General features: G+C 34.8%; 1 protein-coding gene across 5 annotated transcripts in view; it reads left to right on the forward strand.

Annotated features, from left to right (window-relative positions):
* The window catches only part of ANKIB1 (ankyrin repeat and IBR domain containing 1), a 116,849-nt gene that overhangs the window by 24,082 nt on the left and 72,725 nt on the right, over positions 1 to 20,042 (forward strand). For 4 of the 5 annotated variants that reach the window (XM_019716684.2, XM_019716708.2, XM_019716702.2 and 1 more), the window contains exons 2-3: positions 8,349 to 8,627; positions 18,841 to 19,141. In XM_019716684.2, coding sequence (XP_019572243.2) covers positions 8,440 to 8,627; positions 18,841 to 19,141 — 489 coding nt within the window. In that variant the 5' untranslated portion in view covers positions 8,349 to 8,439. The remainder of the gene's footprint in view (positions 1 to 8,348; positions 8,628 to 18,840; positions 19,142 to 20,042) is intronic. The other variant, XM_019716713.2, reaches the window with a different exon arrangement.

Below are 20,042 nucleotides of genomic sequence, written 5' to 3' on the forward strand. Positions count from 1 at the left end.
TAATTTTTCAGCACTGTATGAAATTCTGAATTCCAAGTATGAAGAATAGGTGTGTGTGGGGGGGAATAAAGTATAACACATACCATTTTGAATAGTTGCAAAGTATAATGTATAAAAGCTGAATGTTGCCTAAGAAAAATTTTATCTATCTGAAAATTTTACTTGTGCGGAGAGCTCTATGTTCTGTGATCACTGCAGGTAATTACATTTTAATAGGAAATAGAAAATTAAGAATGATGCTTCACACAGTAGTTGTACCCCAAGTTTGGACTGTTTTCCACTTGTGGACCTTGTCCTAGCTATTTTCAGTGTTCATTTGCCAGTTTGGCAAAAAGAGGGAGTCAGCTGCTGCCCTTTGCAGCTATTTTCATTTCTTCCCTTTCTAGCTGAAGCATCCCCCTCCACACTATGAAAGCTATGTAGATATAAAAGGTATCCAAGAGCAGCCAGAATGTATATATTGAATTATCTCTTTTTCTTTAGTTGCTGAGATCCCTCAGGCAACAAACTGCCACATAGAGTTTTTTAGTACTATCATGATAGTACTTTGGTGTTTGTGTAGCCATTTTATTTTGAATGCCGCCATATTAAGATATTGTAATAAGAGCAAAGGGAATTCTAATTCTGGAATGCATATAACAGTGAAGTTGTTTTCTCTGTTAAAAGATTTTTCCCAGCATAGATCACTGTCATATGCAGTATTCTCTAATACTCATAAGTTTTCCTGGAGACTGGGGGGTCCATGAACTTCTTTGGAAACCACGAAGAGTAAAGCCACACTTGATTTCAACTTAATATGCAATTAGGCAGACTAAACCCCCAAATCTCTTAAACCGTACTTCATTTTTAGCAGCATTTTAGGCTAAGACCTCTTTCTCCCTGCCAAAGATTGGGGTGTGTGTGTGTTTTCCATGTAATCACAATGTGAGATTCTATCTCTTACTCCTGGCTTTGTATTCAATTCTATATCCCTTTCCCTTAGCATTTGTACATGCAATTATATAGGACAGACCTTTGTTAATATTGACAGTGCCCTAGAAAAATAGTAAAAATGCAATTAACAACCTTGGTTCAGAAGATAGTTGAAAAAATACATAGTTCTTTTAACTTGACAAAGGTCAGACACTAAAGTTACAATTGTAAAATCTAGACTACCAATTATATATCATTCCTGATCTGAAACATAGAGTTGGTGACTGTTTTCTTAAGGTTTTACTGTCTTTTAAAAAGAATGAGTGTTGAATTCTTTAAAGGCAGCAACTCCCAATGACTTGCAGATCCTGAGAGGGGAAGGGAGGTAAAATTGACTAAGTCCCTGCCATGTGCCAGGCACTGTATTACCTGCTTTACCTCTATAATCATGACAATCCTGCAGAGTAAGTGGCCTTATCCCTATTTTACAGCTGAGGAAATTGAGATTTCAGCGAGGTTAAGTGATTTGTGCTAGACCTAGGAAGTAGCAGATGTGGGATCCAACCCAAATTGTTCTGAGCTGCGCTCCTTCTATCAGATCGGGGGTGGCAAACTGAGCCCATGGGCCAAAGCCCTCTGCCTGTTTTCTGTAAATGAAGTATTATTGGAACACAACCACATCCATTTATTACATATTGCCTGTGGCTTTCAAGGTACAACAGCAGAGTTGAGTAGTCATGTGTTGCTTAACATTGGGGATACGTTATGGAGAAATGTGGCATTCGACGATTTGTCATCGTACAGACGTAGCGTGTTCTTTCGCAAACCCGGACGGTGCAGCCCACCACACACCAAGGCTGGGCAGTGCAGTCTTGCTCCCAGGCTGCACACCTGTGCAGCATGTTGGCGATTGTAGGCAGTTGTAACCCAGTGTATCCGTGTATCTAAACATACCTAAACATAGAAAAGGTACAGTAAAAATGAGGTATAAAAAATAAAAAATGGTCCACCTGTATAGGGCGCTTACCATGCGTGGAGCTTGCAGGACTGGAAGTTGCTCTGGAAGAGGCAGTGAGTGTGAGTGAGTGTGAGTGAGTGTGAGTGAGTGTGAATGGGTGTGAGTGATTGTGAAGGCCTCAGACATGACTGTCACTACTGTAGACTTAGGCTAAATTTATAAAAAATAGACTAAATACATAAAAAAATATTTTTCTCTTCAACAATAAATTAACCTTAGCTTACTGTAACTTTTTTGCTATATAAAATTTTAAATGTTTTTAAATTTTTGCACTCTTTTTGTAATAATACTTAGCTTAAAACACAAACACAATGTACGGCTGTGCAAAAATATTTTCTTTCTTTATATCCTTATTCTATAAGTTTTTTTCTATTTTGAAATTAAAAATATATTTTTTTTTTTGCTTTATAAACTTTCTTGTTAAAAACATAGACAGAAATACACACGAGCTGAGGCCTACACAGGGTCATCAGTGCCACTGTCTTCCATCTCCTTGTCTTGTCCCACGGGAAGGTCTTCAAGGGCAGGGACATGCACAGAGCTGTCACCTCCTGTGATAGCAGTGCCTTCTGGAATGCATCCTGAGGGACCTGCCGAAGGCTCTTCTCAAGGAGGTGTCACTCTTTTAGGAAATATGTCCATGCTGGTTACTTGGTCTGTTTCTTTCTTTCTTCTTCTTTTTTTAAAATCATAGATTTGCTTCTAAGCAGCTAATTTATCATGAACATTCCTCTATTGATGAAAACCCTTCAATGTTGTGTCCATGTTTTCAAACTTTTCAAGGAACTTGTTGCGGTCTACAAAAAAGCCTTCATTGTGATTTTTCTTGGGGTTTCTTTTTCTTCTCCTGCACCTTCCTTTTCTCAGGCCTCTTCTTCAGCTGTGCATTCCTGTTCTGGTTCCAGCAACTCCTCATCAGTCAGTTCCTTAGGAGCCACATCTGGGAGCTTCTCAGTGTCATCCCCATCCACACCCAGGTTAAAGTTGTTTGCTGTCCCAACCACAGCCCTGGGGATTTTTGCAGCCTTTGTGCTTAAACGTTATGATGGCTGCGATGTCACGAGGCGACAGGAATTTTTCAACTCCATTATCTTACGGGACCACTGCCATTTATGCAGTCCATCATTGACCGAAACTTATGCTGGGCATGATTGTATTTTACTCATTTTGATGCAGTTGTAAATAGGATTGTTTTCTTAATTTCTCTTTCTGATAGTTTGTTATTGGTGTATAAGAAGTGCAGCTTTCTACTTATTGATTTTGTATCCTGCAACTTTACTGCATTCATTTATTCTAACAGTTTCATGGTGGTGTCTGTAAGGTTTTCTATCTATAATATCATGTCATCTGCAGTTAGTGATGGTTTTATCTCTTCTTTTCCAAATTGGATGCTTTTTGTTTTCTTGCTATGGCTAGGACTTCCAATACCATGTAGAATAAAAGTGGTTGGAGGGGGCATCCCTGTCTTGTTCCTGATCTTAGAGGGAAAGCTTTCCGCTTTTCACTGTTGAGTATGATGTTACCTGTGGGCTTGTCGTTTATGCACCTCGTTATTACCCACTTTGTTGAGAGGTTTTATCATAAATAGATGTTGAATTTTTTCAGATGCTTTTTCTGCATCTAATAAAATGATATGATTTTTATCCTTTGTTTTGTTAGTGTGGTGTATCACATTGATTGATATGTGGATGTTGAACCATCCTTACACCCCTGGAATAAATCCCACTTGCTCATGGCAAATGATCCTTTTAATGTTTTATTGAATTTGGTTTGCTAGTCAGTTGATTTTTGATAAGGGTACAAAGGCAATTCAGTGGAGAAAAGACACACTTTTCATCAAATGGTGCTGGAACCATGGGATGTCTATATGTAAAATATAATGAACTTCAATCTATGTATTAGAAATTAACTCAAAATGGGTCACAGACTTAAATGTAAAACCCAAAACTAAAAAATTTCTAGGAGAAAATCTTTGTGACCTGGGTTAGGCAAAGAGTTTGACATATGACTTCAATAGCACTATTCATAAAAGGAAAAAAAAAAGATACATTTGACTTCATCAAAATTTAAAACTTTCAGTTTGTGAATAACACTGTTAAGAGTATGAAAAGAGAAGCTACACAGACTAGAAGAAATATTTGTAAGTTACATTTCTCACAAAGGATTTTTTTAAAGAATACAAGGAACTCACATTCAGCAGTAATCCATCTTAAAGAAATGGGCAAAAGATCTAAAGAGACATTTTACACATCAGCAGATACTCACGGCAAGTAAGCATATGAGTAAAGCATGCTGAAGTCATTAGTCATTAGGGGAGTGGAAATTAAAACCATTGTGAGGTGCCAGTATACATCCATTAGAATGGCTTCAGAAAAAGGGGAAAGAAAAAAACGCTGATGATTCCAAAATGACGAAGATAACAGAGCAACTGTAACTCTCACACGTGGCTGACAGGAATGAACTTGTACCTCTACTATGGAAAACAGTTCACTAAACTGTTTTTTATGTAAAGTTAAACAATTTGCTGCATGTACCAGTAATTCTTCTCCTGGATATTTACCCAAGAGAAATTAAAGCATATGTTCACACAAAACCCGTATATAAATGTTAGCATAGCTTTATTGAACAATTGCCAAAACCTGGGAACAACCAGCATGTCCTTCAATCTGAGAATGGTTAAACAAACAGTGGTTCATCCATGCAATGGAGTGCTGCTCGGCAGTAGAAAGGATTGAACGATTGATTCATGCATCAACATGGATAAATCTTAAATGCCTTTTTCTAAAAAATGCTAAAGCCAGGGAAAGATCAGACTCAAAAACCTGTAATGGCTCCCTGTTGCAAACAGAATAAAATTAAAGCCTTACAATGTTTATCTGTCTGCTCCCACTATAATATAAAACCCATAGGTGCAATGGTTTTTATTTGTTCATTTATATTTGTTAGCTGAAGAAAGTAGATATTAATGTTGCTGGTTTACAGATAAGGAAACAATTCAAAGAAGTTAAGTTACATGGTAAAATAGACACAGAATTTCAGCATGGGTCTTTCCAACTCTACCCTTTTCCTTACCATCACAATTCTTGCCAATGCATAGTTTGGAAACTAGTCCATGGTCCTTAACTCTGACCTGCACGTTATAATAATGTAGCTTTTAAAATTCTCACTCTGGCCTCATCCTTCCTAGACCAGTTGAAATCACCTCCCTGGGTGAATCTAATGCATGGTGACAAATGAAAATTACCAAGCTTAATAAATGCTTGTTGAATGAGTGAATGAACAGAGCTGATAGCTTAATATATTATTTGCCCACATTTTTTGTCTGCTTAAGTATATTGACTTTTCCTGTCTTTTTTCCTTATCCTTATTCATTTATTTTTTTATTTTTTTTACCTTATTCCTTGACAGTTCTCTTAGAGTCTTTTTAAAAACCATCTTCTCCTTTTCTCTAAGTATTATTGCAATAACAATTAGAGTGTTCCTTTGGACACAAAGCTTTCCTCAATTTTCTTGAGAATTCAGACACACCTCTCTTATTTAAACGTGGAGTGGGGTGGGGTTGGAACCTACTGTTAGAATGAACTTTCTACTTGTTTCTATTCTGGCTAAAGGTAAATTTAGTTGTAGATTTAAAATTGTTATTTTTACCTGCAGAAACTTGCAGAAGGATGAAGTGAGTGAGTGAGTGAGTGAGTGTAATGTTGGGTTTTCTTCAAGTTAAATGAAGAATGGGAGCCAATTATTTTGTTTAAACCAACAACTTCAATCCATAATTATGACTTTAAAATAATTTACTCTTGTGGAAACAGATAAGTTAAGAGTTGGTTATTTATTTCTGAAGCACTTCATCTTCTGTAAAAGATTTTTGGGAGTAGTTGATTAGTTGAAGTGCACTTAAATTTTGTTGCAGATTATTAACCTACGAATGGGGAAGTTGAGCGACAAGGATTCAAAAAGCAAGAGTTTGAGAGTCCTTCACAATTAAAAGTTAATCAGAAATTAGAGAAAGCTTTCTGGTGTTCATTGACAGGCTATATTTTTCTTTCTTTTTTCATTAGATACTAAGTGCTGTGCTTTACTAATCACAGATGAAACTTCGCCCAGATTTTCCTGTATAACTTGCCCAAAATAAGGAATTCTTTTTGCCTCTTTGATGATCCATCGTGTTCCTCATGAAGCTCTCTATATGTAGATTTATCTTGGTGTTGGAGAAATAGTACTTAAGAGTTTGATTCAAAAACAAAGAGAGAACAGTCACTTCAGGTGACTGTACTAGCTGTGGCTATAAAAAAATGAAAGGACACATCTGGCAAATTTGTAGGCAGGACTTGTGAGAATAAATCTGAGAGGGAATGGAGCTACGATTGCTTTAAATGATGCATTTCCTGGTGACTTTCAGGCTTATTGAACTCAAATTTTAAAAATGAAACATACTTCAAAATAACCAAGAACCACAAAAAGGTTTCTAGACGCCATTATGCTTTCAACATGAGTCATAGTAATATTTAATGTACATTTAGAGTGTTATTGATTTTTAAAAGTATCTTGTTATTTTAAATAAGTACCCCATGATATCATTTCTTTAATAGATATTTCTTTTTTCACATCTTGGATAAAAATTATGTTCTTATAGAACATTTTTCTGAAGTAATAATGTAAATCAAAGAAAATGTGTTATTTATTAATTTAACCCGAAACTCTGAAAATGGTCATAATTTGAGCTATATAAGGGATGAAAGATAAGGCCAAAACAACTAGAAATTTCCAAATCCTTAGGAACTAGTCTTAAGAACCCACATGATATTCTTTATATTTGATTATAGATAAAAATATAAACTGGAGTTCTCATTAAGAATAATAAACCCTTAAAATGCTTAAAGCAGTACAACAAAACAAATTATTTCACTGAGGATAAACACATGGTTCCTAGATTCTATGAAAAACAAAAGAAAAAAAAAATCTAGGCTGTTACTGAAAAACCTCAAAAGTGGCTCTCTTATATTGTGATAAGCATAGAGTATGTGTGTGTGGGGTTTACTCCTCATTCAAGATGAGATGGTAAAGGAATAGTACTTTAGACTAAACGTTCAGCAACCCTTTGAAAAATTAAATAAAAATTTAAAAATTAGAATGATCCAGTTTATGTATATAAATATTTATAGTGTATTATATATGCACACAAACACATTTAGACACATTATAAATAGGGTGGTTATTTATCAAAATGCTAACAGTGGTTATCTTCCAGTGAATAGACTATGAGGGTTTTTTTTTCTTTTTTCTTTATTCATATTTTCAAAAAATTCTATGCATATTTAAAGTAAAAAAAAACAATAACAAAGAACCCTAAAAGACCCCAATAGTGACCTCATTAATAAGTACAGCTGTTTGCCAGAAAACATGCTGCTATGTAGTAAGTAGGTAGTTAACACCTGTCTCTAAACTGGGCTTAGCGGATGTCTTGCCCTGTCCACTCACCTTCACGTCCACACTGTAGCTAGAGCTTCACTGTACAGATAGGAATCTGAGGCTTTTAGAGGGTAAATAACTTGCTCAAAATTGGACAGCCAGTGTAGGCAAATACGAGATTTCCGACTCCCAACCTAGTGATTGTTTCCAAGTCCGTCCCCCACACCTCACATTGCGTCACTAGTCAGTGCCCATATGATCATTGTCGTAACCTCTTTCCACACAGAAGATGCATAAACGTGATGTTTTCAGCCTTGTTTTGAATTCTTTATAGTAGAAGAAAATAAATATAATGGACTTAAATTTAGAATAATCACTGTTTCCATTGTTCTGTGTATAATCAGTTATAATCACTTTCATTAGTTTGCTGTGACTCTGATTAATCAGTGAGCTGTGTATGTTTACACAGCTATATGTTTATATTTGTAAAGTCTTTTTGCTGATGTCCTTATAAGTAAAGAAAAAGTGAAACTGTTCAGTACTTATGTTCTTTACTGTAGTTAAACATCTATTCTGGAGTTCTTTTATGAGCAAAATCTACATTTTTCACTATCCCACAAATTAACTGAGTCAGATTTATACATAAGTTATACAGAGGTTTAAGTGTATTCAACCATAAAATCCAGTCAAGCTCATTTCCTGCCCATGTGAAGAGGAAAATTGAAAAGCCCATATATGTACATAACTTTTATAGTACAAAGTACAGCCTGTGAAACCTTAATAGTCTCTGTAGGAGAATGTTACAGTTTAACAAGAAGTTCATTTGGTCACTGTTAAAAATTTGAGATTTTGAGGGGATATTAACATAAATTTAGTAAAATGTAATATATTTTGTCCCCTTACATACTTTTCTAGATTTTATTAGTGTTCCTAATAACGATAATTTCTTTAAGATACTGCTTTATAGTTATTGTTTGCCAATTTAATTTGATCATTTTACCTCCATTAGAATGTGAAACATGTTGCAGAAGCATTCAAGAAGTGGCTGAAAGGGAAAGGAAAAAAGTGCCACTGCCTATCAGAAAAAAACAGAGCAAAACATGGGAAATACAACCACCAAATTCCGTAAAGCACTCATCAACGGTGATGAAAACCTGGCCTGCCAAATATACGAAAACAATCCTCAGCTAAAAGAATCCCTTGATCCAAATACATCTTATGGGGAGCCCTACCAGCACAACACTCCATTACACTATGCTGCTAGACATGGAATGAATAGAATATTAGGGTAAGTATTACTATAAACCCATTGATGACAAGTTAGTGCAAACGGGAAAAAAACCCTGATCTTTGGAAATACATACATACATATGTGCATGTTATACGGTATTTTAGTGAATTAAACTTTCTAAAACTGAATATGAAAATTATTAGGTATGGCTTTTTTATTATGCCTAAATTATACCCAAAGTTTTAATAGGGAGGTTGGTTCACATATTCTTGTTGCTGTAAATACATTTTGCTCCTCAGTATGTTTCATAATATGAATTCTTGATAATAGCTTAGTGTTTAATTTCAGTATTTCGAATCTAGAAAAGTATTTGTCAGCTATCAAAAAATTGCAGGGAATGCTGCCTACTACAGCAAAGTTCTAAGTTCTGATTAACTAGTTTAAGTTGAAAAACATATACCTTTGCCTTATCTAGTCATGATCAGATTTAAGTTTCCTTTCTTTTAATGGGGGTTGAGTTATTTGAAAAGACTTTTCTAAAAGCAAAACATTTTCCTTAGAACTGAAAATACTAAGAAACTTAAAAAAATGATCTCTGAGCATTAGTGACAGCAAATATATTTATATGAAAATTCTTCTTACCTAATTACATGGGAATTAAATTTGATATTTGCTAGCTTATAAAAGTGAAAGAAGCAAAGGATAAAAAAAGTAATTCCAAAACAAAATTAGGTTTTTTAGAAGTAGATTATGCAGCTGTGGAAGTCTAGAATAGAAAGAAAGAGAGGGAGAGAGAGAAAGAAAGAAAAAAGGAAACACTTCTTTGTTCACAGTGAAATATAATTCTTAAATCAGTATTCAAAGCTCTTTATAGCTTGACAGAAAACTTTATACCTTTTTTTTTTTCCTTTTTCTACAAATTGTTGTTCAAATTAAGTTGCTCTCTTTGGTATCCCTGAAACATGCCATGTGTGTTCTGTCTGCCATGTCCATGCTGTTCTCTCTGCCACAAGTGTCCCCCTTTTCCGCTCCTCTCAGCTTTCTCTTTCTTGTCTTTTTCTTCCTTCAAAGTCCTGGGCACACTTTATCTTCTGAGCCTATCACAACCCACAGGAATCTTAGTCTTTTTTCTTTTTTGAACTGATATGGCTCATTTTGTTTATTTGTATTACTTGTTTAGTATACATTACCTCATTGTGTTTTATAATTTTGTATGCTTTTTCTCTGCCTATTTAAATTACAACTTTGTAAAAGTATCTTTATACTTCTAACATCTAGCATAGTATTTTATGCAAAGTAAATAGAAATTTTATAAAATCATTGTGCAAGTAAATATTCTTGTGGTCAGGATTTCTGACAAGATTGGCAGTGATACACACTAATGTGATTGTTTTAATATTGTGAAATGAAATGTGACAATGTCTAGAAAAATTGCATAACTCAGTGAATCAGTATTTTTCAGAAGATCAGTATATGATTTTTTAAAATTATGAATGGGTGAAGGATTTACTCAAAATGTAAGGTAGACCAATGGATTTTAATGTAACAATACAAAAAGTTCATTGATATGATTTCAGATTCTACATTGCAAGGTAATCTTTAAGATTTGATTAGCAATGAAGGACAACTTGTTGAATTTTTGGTAGTATCAAATACAAATATTCACAATTATCTGAAAAGACTATTTGAAAATACTTCTACTTTATCCTACTGTATAAAAGCTGGATTTTCTCCATCTGTTTGAACCAACACAACATATCACAATAGATTGAATGCTATGAGAATTTATCTTCTATTACCCAGACATTAAAAGAAATTTGTAAATATGTAAAACAATGCCATTCTTCTCACTTAATTTTATTAAAAACATAGGTATTTTTCATTTTAAAATATTAGGAACATTTAGTATGTAAATGGGTTTACTTTTTAATGAGTAAATTTTTTTAAATTTCTGTTTTAATTTTTAATATAAATATCAATATACCGGGGGTGCCAAAAACATGTATATACGTGACTTGTATTCATCTTTTGTTCTTGGTATATATTGAGTATTACAATTTTACTACAGTTTTTTCCTTTCTTAAATGTGTATACATATTTTTGGCACCCTCTGTATATATAACCCACATAAACAAAAGTTCTTAGGACTCTTCAGTAATTTTTAAAGTTGTAAAAGGGTCCTGCGACCAAAAAGTTTTAAGAACTGCTAATCTGACCAATATCCTTGGTTCCTCTAAGCAGGAATATATCTGTCTGTCTCTATCATGTGGTTATCATTCTAGTGAATGAGTGTTTAAAGATCTACAGAAAAGGTGACTGTATATTCTCTTTTAGTTACCAGTTGGGACTACTTTTATGATTTGGCCGTATACATTATACTTAATTTTATACTTATATTTTTACTTTATACTTAACTTTCAACTTCAGCCCAAAGTGTTTGGGTGTTTTTCTTTTCCTTTCCTTAATTATTTGGAGATCAGTGGCTCATAATTTCTTTATTAAAGCTTTTACTATCCTATATTAGAATCACAAATTACTATATTGCTCTTCTATCCTAAGAATAAGCAATTCTAAATTGTTTAATCTGTGTATTCTTTTGTTTTTCAAAATTTATTTAGACAGTGCAGAGAAAATCACAAACCAAATTGTTTTAAATGTTAGTTGCTTTTGGAATTAAGAAATTCCTCTTAACACTGTGCCATGCAGAATAAGGATAAATTTACTTTTTCCTTATTTACTTCACCAACATTAAGTAAAATAGCAACTCTGTTTTAATTGTGTTCTAGATTGCTTCAAATATTTGACTGCATTTAACCTTTGTAAACTTTCTAACAAGTTTATGGCCATTATTTTCTCACACTGCCTCATGTAATCTGGGGTACCTGCCTGATAGCTTCAGTATAGACCCTGGCTCAGCTTTGTTAGATTCCTAACACATGACATATGTGAGTAGACATACCGTGTTTCCCCGAAAATAAGACCTAGCCAGACAATCAGCTCTAATGCGTCTTTTGGAGCAAAAATTAATATAAGACCTGGTTTTATTTTACTATAATGTAACACCGGGTCGCATAATATCATATAATATAATATAATATTAATACCGGGTCGTATATTAATTTTTGCTCCAAAAGACACGTTAAAGCTGATAGTAGCAAAAAGTCAGCATGTTCTAGTTTGGCTATACAGTTCATTATTTGTATCTTCTTGGGAAAGTCATATATGAAATGGGGATTATAATACTTTTTCCTTAGATTTTATAGAATAGCTTTTTTTGTTTCTTTGGAAATAAAAGATGGCCTGTCTATTTCCTCTATATTTCAAGAGTTATGAAGTTCTTTTAAATGGATTGAAATGCAGTCCTCCTCTCCCAACCTCCCTTGCATGCAAACCCGATTAGGGACAGGGACTTCATCTGTTTTCTTCACAATACGCCTTGCTTCTAGAATAGTACCTGGCAGATAACAACTGCTCAAAGAATATTTGTTCCATAAAAAAGATTTAAAAGGAACTGATGGTGTATGTGTATGTTAAATACGTGTTATGACAAATTGAGGCTCTGGGAGCAAAGGTTGTTATTTTGGAGGGAGCTTTTTGAATATGAGATGGTAGTGGAACACGCAAGAGAATTTGGAGTACCTACTGAGATTAGATGAGCAGTCACAGTGTGACAGAGCATTAAGAATTATCACAGAAGTAGTAGAAGCCCTTTGAGAGAAACCAGAATTTTGCCACCACTGCCTATCATTTAAGTTCTGATAATACTTTACAATATATAAAATGTATTCATAGAAACCATTTAAAGATAAATGGCTTTGACAGTGGTTGTGCTCTCTAGAAGAAGGGAATGTGTATAGAGAATAAAATGGATTCAAGAACTGAATTTGCTTCCAATAGGAGGATAGAAAGTAGCGCCATCATCATGGGTAAAAGAGAAGTTGTACTAAAATGATTTAAGAAGGATATTGAAAAGGTGTGTAGTTATGGAAACCAAGATAATAGAAAGATCAGGATGTGGATGAATAGTCAGCAATTTCACATTAAAAGCAAAAATTAAGAACAACTACGAAGAATTTAGTTCTTAGGAAATGCTGCTGATATGAGTGCAATTTCAGGACTATGATAAGAATAGGGTCATATTGAAGTGGAGACTAAATGTAGAAGAAGTAGAGGTAGCAGGTATAAACTGGCCATTTCAGAATTAGCAGTGAAAGAATCTAGATAAACAAATGACTCCCAGATGGATTTTTAGGATCAAATGAAAGATTTCCCAGGTTAATGTTCTCCTTACGTCACCTTTCTGCTAGTTATCTCCTGTACCTGTTTAGAATTAACCTCATAAGCAAGTAGTAAAATACACTTCATGATTACCGACGTATGTAGTTACAGAAAGGGGCCAGTCTAAAACTTACACATCAATTATATAGTTACTATTATATTTATACATTCATTAAATTAAGGAAGACTCTACTTTTGAATTTAAGAAGATGACAGAAAAGTAGTAATGTGAGTTAACGAAATTAGAATATCCAACTTTATAGTTTTAGCATAAAATGTTTATGCAGGTATGATACTATGTCTAATAAATTTGAGAATCTTTCCTGAGTAAATATGTAAAAAGAAGCTATCTTAATACTTTAATTTCAGAAAAATAAACTTTGTTTGGTGTGATTAATTAGAGTCTAGCAGATCAGATAGGAGAACATTTGCAAAGTTATGTCACTATTTATTCCTTATATTGGGGAGGATCGGGAAATGTTTAATATGAGAGGGGGGAAGGGAAAGATAGAGATATTAATATACCCTGACATCCTTCCAACTTACTCATACATTAAATTCCATGGTGATAAGAACCTGAGGTCTCCTGAACAAACTAAAAGAATAAATAATATATTGGAAATGGGGGTAGGAAAGGCTGAATAAATGTGATTGTACAGAATCTCATAGAATCTGAATTATTTTTAATTTCTTTTTCATTAATATTTATTAAATTTATTGGGCTGTCATTGGTTAGTAAAATTGTATAGGTTTCAAGAGTACATTTCTATAATACATCATTGTGTGTTCACCACCCAAAGTCAGATCCTCTTCCATCACCATATATTTGACACCTTTTTTCCTCTGCCACCCCCGCCTCAAGTTACCTTCTCATAACTTCTAAACTGTCGTCTGTGTCTATGAGTTTTTGTTTCTTTGTCTTGTTAGTGTGTTGCTTTCAGTTTTATAACCCACATATGAACGAAGTCATATAATTCTCAATCTTTTTCTGTCTGACTTATTTTGCTTAACATGATAATCTCAACATCTATCTATATTGTCACAAATGGCAGTATTTCATCTTTTCTTATGGTCGAGTAATATTCCACTGTATATATGTACCACATCTTCTTTGTCCAATCATCTATCGAAGGACACTTTGTTTGTTTCCATGTCTGGGCCCCATGAATATGCTGCAGTGAACAGAAGGGTACATACATTTTTCCAGATAAATGTTTTCAGAGGGTTCCTTTTTCTCCACAGCCTCTCCAATACTTGTTATCAAGTATCTTGTTGATAATAGCCGTTCTAACAGGTGTGAGATGGTATCTCATTGTGGTTTTGATTTGCATTTCCCTATTAGCTAGTGAAGTTGATCATATCTTTTGGCTGTATGTCTTAGGAGAAGATTCTCTTCAGGTCCTCTGTTTATTTTTTAATTAGATTATTTATGTTTTGTTGTTGGGTTGTACGAGTTCCTTATATATTTTGGGTATTAGCCCCTTATCAGAGGTGTTGTTTGCAAATATCTTCTCCCATTCGGTTGGTTGCCTCTTTGTTTTCTTGATGATTTCTTTGGCCTTGCAGAAGCTTTTCAATTTGATATGCTCCCATTTATTTTAGCTTTTATTTCCCTTGCCTTAGAGGTCAAATTCTTAAAATCCTCTGTGAACCCAAGGTCCAAAAGTTTAATACCTATGCTTTCTTCTATGCAATTTATTGTTTCAGGTCTTATGTTTAGGTCTTTGATCCATTTGGGGTTAATTTTGGTATATGGTAACAGATAGCAGTCTGGTTTCATTCTTTTGCATGTGTCTTTCCTTTTTTCCCAACATCATTTATTGAAGAGGCTGTTTTTTCTCCATTGCATGTTTTGGGCTCCTTTGTCGAAAATTTTCTGTCCATGTATTAATATATATGGGTTTATTTCTGGGTTTCCAGTTCTGATCCATTGGTCTGTGTGTCTGTTTTTCTGCCAATACCGTACTGTTTTGATTATTGTCACTTTGTATTTTGTTTAGGATATTTGCATTTTATTCATCAGAGATATTGGTCTGTAATTTTCTTTATCTGTGTTATCCTTACCAGGTTTTGGTATCAGGTAATGTTGGTCTCATAAAATGAGTTAGGGAGTATAGTCTCTTTTTCAATTTTTTGAAATAATTTGAGGAAGACAGATATAATGTCATCTTTGAATGTTTGGTAGAATTCACTAGTGAAGTCATCTGGTCCTGGATTTTTCTTTTGGGAAGGTTTTAGATGATTTCTTCCTAAATTGAATTTTTCAGAAAAAGAAATTTTGTTTTTGTTGTTAGTAATAATGCGTCTTGGAAAAGGTTTTCATCTTGAACACATATTTTTAGGAGTATGCTTTTAATTTAGTTATTAATTATAATCTAATTCAAGCATTATAAATATAAGGAAATATGATTGGAAATGTTATCATCAGTTGTTGACACAGGGCCCTTTTTTTTTTACTATTAAACAACATTATGATTATATAAACAAATAAGACTACCCATATTCCTTTCTCCTGTAAACATATTAGAAGTATTCTGTGTTGCTTTCTAGTTTTAGCTATAAATATTCATAGACTTTTTGATGACTTTATAGTTTTCTGTTGTGTAGCTATACCATGATTTGTGTTTCATAATTCTCTTATATCCAGACATTTAAGTGATTCCTAATTTTTCTATTCAAAACAATATTGTATTAAATATAATTGTTCCTATAGATTTTTATTTTTTAAGTCATTTCCTTTATGATGAATTTCCAAGAGTAGGTTTACTGAGTCAAAAGATATGAACTATATATTAGTTGTTAGTGAGCTATTATGTAATTTGCTCGGGATCACACAGCTGAAAAGCAATATATAGAGAGAGATAAATGGCTTTGAGAGTGGATAAGAGTTGGGCAGTCTGTACTAGATGCCATGTTCTTGACCAGCCTACTACACTGCTGGCTTGAGAGATCTCGGGCGCTGTCTTAAGAGCTCCCCAATGCTCTGTCGCTGATCTAGATCATAAAAGTAATGTGCACTCAGTTCAACTGTCAGAATGATAGCAAGAATCTGCTATGTGTCTGACACTGTATTGGTGATTCAAAGAAGAAGAGGATACAGACTGTGCCTTAGAAGCTCATAAATTAAGTGGGAAAAGCGAACAGATGTGTAAGAAAGGAGCTTTGATACTGTGTGATCAGTTTATAGTTAGGATGCGCTCTGAAGACAAGGAAGGTAGTGACCAAACTCAACTGGAGGAGGGAGCCTAGTGGGAAGAGTCTAATAAATAGGGTTGGGTTTGTGGAGATGATCTGGGTCAGTTCCTAGGAAACCAAACAGCAAAGCAAGCAGTGAAGAGCCTACACATGTATGGCAGGGATCAGAAAGTCATAAAGGCTGTGGGGCTTAGAGAAGAGAGGGCTTTCTGAGCCAACTTTACTGCAGCTTGGGACCTAGGCTAAAAGGCAAGCCTTGGAAGTTCATCTGTGACTGAATAGAGACCGAGAACTCTGGAGAGATTTACCTCCAGGAGATGTATGTTTATGTGTGAAGTGGGGTGAGCAGTGGATGAAACCTGAGACAATGGAGACATTACCTAAGTCTTGGACTCGGACATGCTAATCTTCCTTCTAGAAACATATTTTACATTCCAAAGGGTGAGAACCCACAATCTTTCCCTTGGACAATTTGTTTACACTCAAGGATAAGTTTTTTTTCCCCTCTTGTTTCCAAAGAGGAGGAAGTCTGCAGTACCAAGCCTCCTTGAGTCTTATTTTTGGGGGTTCCTTGCTGTTTTTACTCCCTATTGCTGCTCTAACAAATTACCACAAACTTAGTGACTTAAAGCAACATAAATTTATTATCTTAAAGTTCTGGAGGTCATAGTCTGAAATAGTTCCATTGGACTACACTCCAGGTGCTGGCAGGGCTGCATTCCTTCTGGAGGCTCCAGGGTAGAATCCCTGCCTTATTTTTCCAGCTTCCCAAAGCTGCTTGCATATCTGGCTCACAGTCCCCGCCTCCATCTTTAAATGCAGCAGCATAGCATTTCCCAGCCTCTCTCAGGGCTCTGACTCTCCTGTCTTCCTTTTATCAGGATTTGTGATGACATTGGGCCCAGCCTGATAACCCACCCTAATTTCCCCGTCAATAGCCTTAACTTAATCGCATCTGCAAAGTCCCTTTTACCATGTAAGGTAACATATACTCATAGCTTCCGGGGATTAGGATACAGAACTTTTTCGGGTGGGGCATTATTCTGCCTACCACACTCACCTGCAGTGCAGACCCCAGTCCATGTGGGATGACGTCCAATCTGGCTCTGATTGCCTTGCCCCAGTGGAAAGAGTTGGGGTATGAGCAACTAGCATGGTTATTATAGGTAGTAATAATTCATTTGTTCCTGCTCCACTGACCTCATGTCTACTTTCAGGACAATTTGAATAAATGTGGATGCTGAAAACCCAATAGGCTAGTTTTGAAGGGCTGTACGCTGAGCTCTCTACAGTCTTGAATGACAAGAACAGGAAAGATCCAGTTGTTGTAGAAGTTGTCTGGGACCTTCTAGGTACTGCGCTAAGACCTCCTACTTCGCCTTTTTCTCATAAGAGCTTTCCAGCCTGGCTAACTCATTCAGATTGAAGAGTCCGTCCTAGTGCCTTGATGGGCAGGCGTTTTTTTTTTTTTTCTGTCAGACCCTTGTGCTTTGAGCTGAAACCAATCTAAAAGCAATACAAATGAAACTAGAATTTAGGGTTTGGCTCTGCTCCCTTCCCAGATGCTGTTCTGTACTTGGACACAGTCCAGTTCTAGTGACATCAGCCTCCACGGTCAGTGTAGGCACTGTCTTCAGGTATGGGCTTATACACCCATTTCATGATGCATTTGTGTCGTTTAGTATAAGCTGACTGTTTTGTAGCAAGCTTTTCCCAACTTATTTCCCAGTATCCTATTATAGCTACTGAATTGGCTCAACTATTAATCCTATAACTCTAGCTCGAGGGTACATTAAGAGCTATCGTGTTTCCCCGAAAATAAGACCTAGCCGGACCATCAGTCCTAGCCGGACCAATGCATCTTTTGGAGCAAAAATTAATGTAAGACCCAGTCTTATTCTGCTATAATATAAGACCAGGTCTTTAGTATAATATGATATGATATAATAATTAATATAATTATTAATTATATTATAATAATATAATATAATGTAATACAGGGTATAATATAATACCGGGTCTTATATTAATTTTTGCTCCAAAAGACACAGTAGAGCTGATTGTCTTGCTAGGTTTTATTTTCGGGAAAACATGGTAGTTACCACTCTCATGTCTGGGTTTGGCAGTAATTGAGGTAGCTAACCTAGACCTGTCATTGGTAAGGCTACCACCTTGTAATCAAATCTTAGGCTTCTAGAAATAACCACAATTGACTTCTCTCAAAAAGGACTATACTGTGTAAATATATGCCTTATTATTTCAAAGGCTAGCTGATGACTTTCAGGTAGAGAAATTTTTCCTAGATTTAAAATTTAATCCTAGACTTATGCATTACTTGTGTGCTTATATTAATTGTCACCAGCATCCTTATTAAATAAATATGTACTCAAGAGAGTGCAGAGCAATAAAGAAAAAAGTTAGCATGGAATGTTCAATAGTGTACCCCCATGGTGTATATGTTATTGCTATATTTCTGTTCCTTTCGTTTCTCGCCCCTTCCTTTTATCTTCCTTTTTTCTTCACTTCTTCATCTTCTTTGCCCTTCCTATCTCTTTTCTTTTATTAGCAAGTACTGTAAAGATATTCAACTTTGTTTTTCTTAGTATTATTGTTCTAGAATAGAGTTTTTCATAACTATAAGAATTAGTCATTCAACCTATTGTGAGACAATACTTCTGTAGAAATTGGATTAACAGCTTAGAAGTAGATTATCTTTTAAACTTGTTATCTTCTATGTATTCTTATTTCAAAGTAGGAAAAAACTGGTTTTTATCCTTCTTTTCCTTTACCATTTTAGGACTTTTCTTTTTGGTAGAGATGGGAACCCAAATAAACGGAATGTGCACAATGAAACATCTATGCATTTGTTGTGTATGGGACCTCAAATTATGATATCTGAAGGAGCCCTCCATCCTCGCTTAGCACGCCCCATGGAAGATGATTTCAGAAGAGCGGATTGTCTGCAAATGATCTTAAGATGGAAAGGAGCAAAACTTGATCAAGGCGAATATGAGAGAGCAGCTATTGATGCCGTTGATAACAAAAAAAACACACCCCTCCACTATGCTGCTGCCTCAGGGATGAAAACCTGTGTAGAGGTAAAACTTGTTTTTTTAATATTCTTTATGGTAAAATTTGTGTTTTGGTCATATGTTACAATTATCAGTGTTTGTTTTGCTTATTTAAACAGTTAATTTAATCGTTTTTGTCCCTTTTGTGGTCCTGTAAGAATCAGGACCCCTTTTAAATAACGTATTCTCTGTTTTAGGGAAAGATTAAAAACAAACCTAAAGTTAAACGGTCAACCTTGGGAATAAAACTAGATTAAGAGCAATTAAAAGTTTGCTAACATCCCTAAAGATAACAGTTATCAATTAAACACTGTCATATTGAGAGTAATAGTTTTAGTAGAGATATGGTCTACTTTTTTGCTGGTTTAGTAACCAATGTATAAAATTTATACATATTAGATATGGCAAATCTTGGCAAGTGGGACCTATAGCTATGTATCTAGAATTGATCAGTTCCCTAAGCAAGGGATAAATATTAATGAATACATTTATTGGGATCTTTTTAAAAATGCATAATTTTAAAACATGCTTTTTCTGTTTAATCTGTATTAAAGTGCTCCTGAGTACTGTGTTGTATTTGAGTTTTTCCCTATATGTATTTCATATACACATAATGTCTAACAACACGCTTAGGTAAAAGCCAACCATATAATATAGGATCTTAAGCTAAGAAATCATTACTGTGTCATCACTGGTACATACAACTGAACAGGTTTTTCTCAGCTACATTCATGTCAATTCATGCATAACTCATAGAAGCTCTTTTGTTATAAATATATTTAAGTATGAGTAAGGGAGCACTGTGGCTTGGATTATGGAGTATTAACATTACCAAAAATGTAGACCTTTATTGGAAAAGTAATGATCCTAATCAGATTAAAACCTGTATCTGGAAATTTAGTATCTCCTTTATGGTATTCATGTATAT

The sequence above is a fragment of the Rhinolophus sinicus genome, linkage group LG09 (assembly GCF_036562045.2).
Source record: "Rhinolophus sinicus isolate RSC01 linkage group LG09, ASM3656204v1, whole genome shotgun sequence".
Taxonomy (NCBI): Eukaryota; Metazoa; Chordata; class Mammalia; order Chiroptera; family Rhinolophidae; genus Rhinolophus; species Rhinolophus sinicus.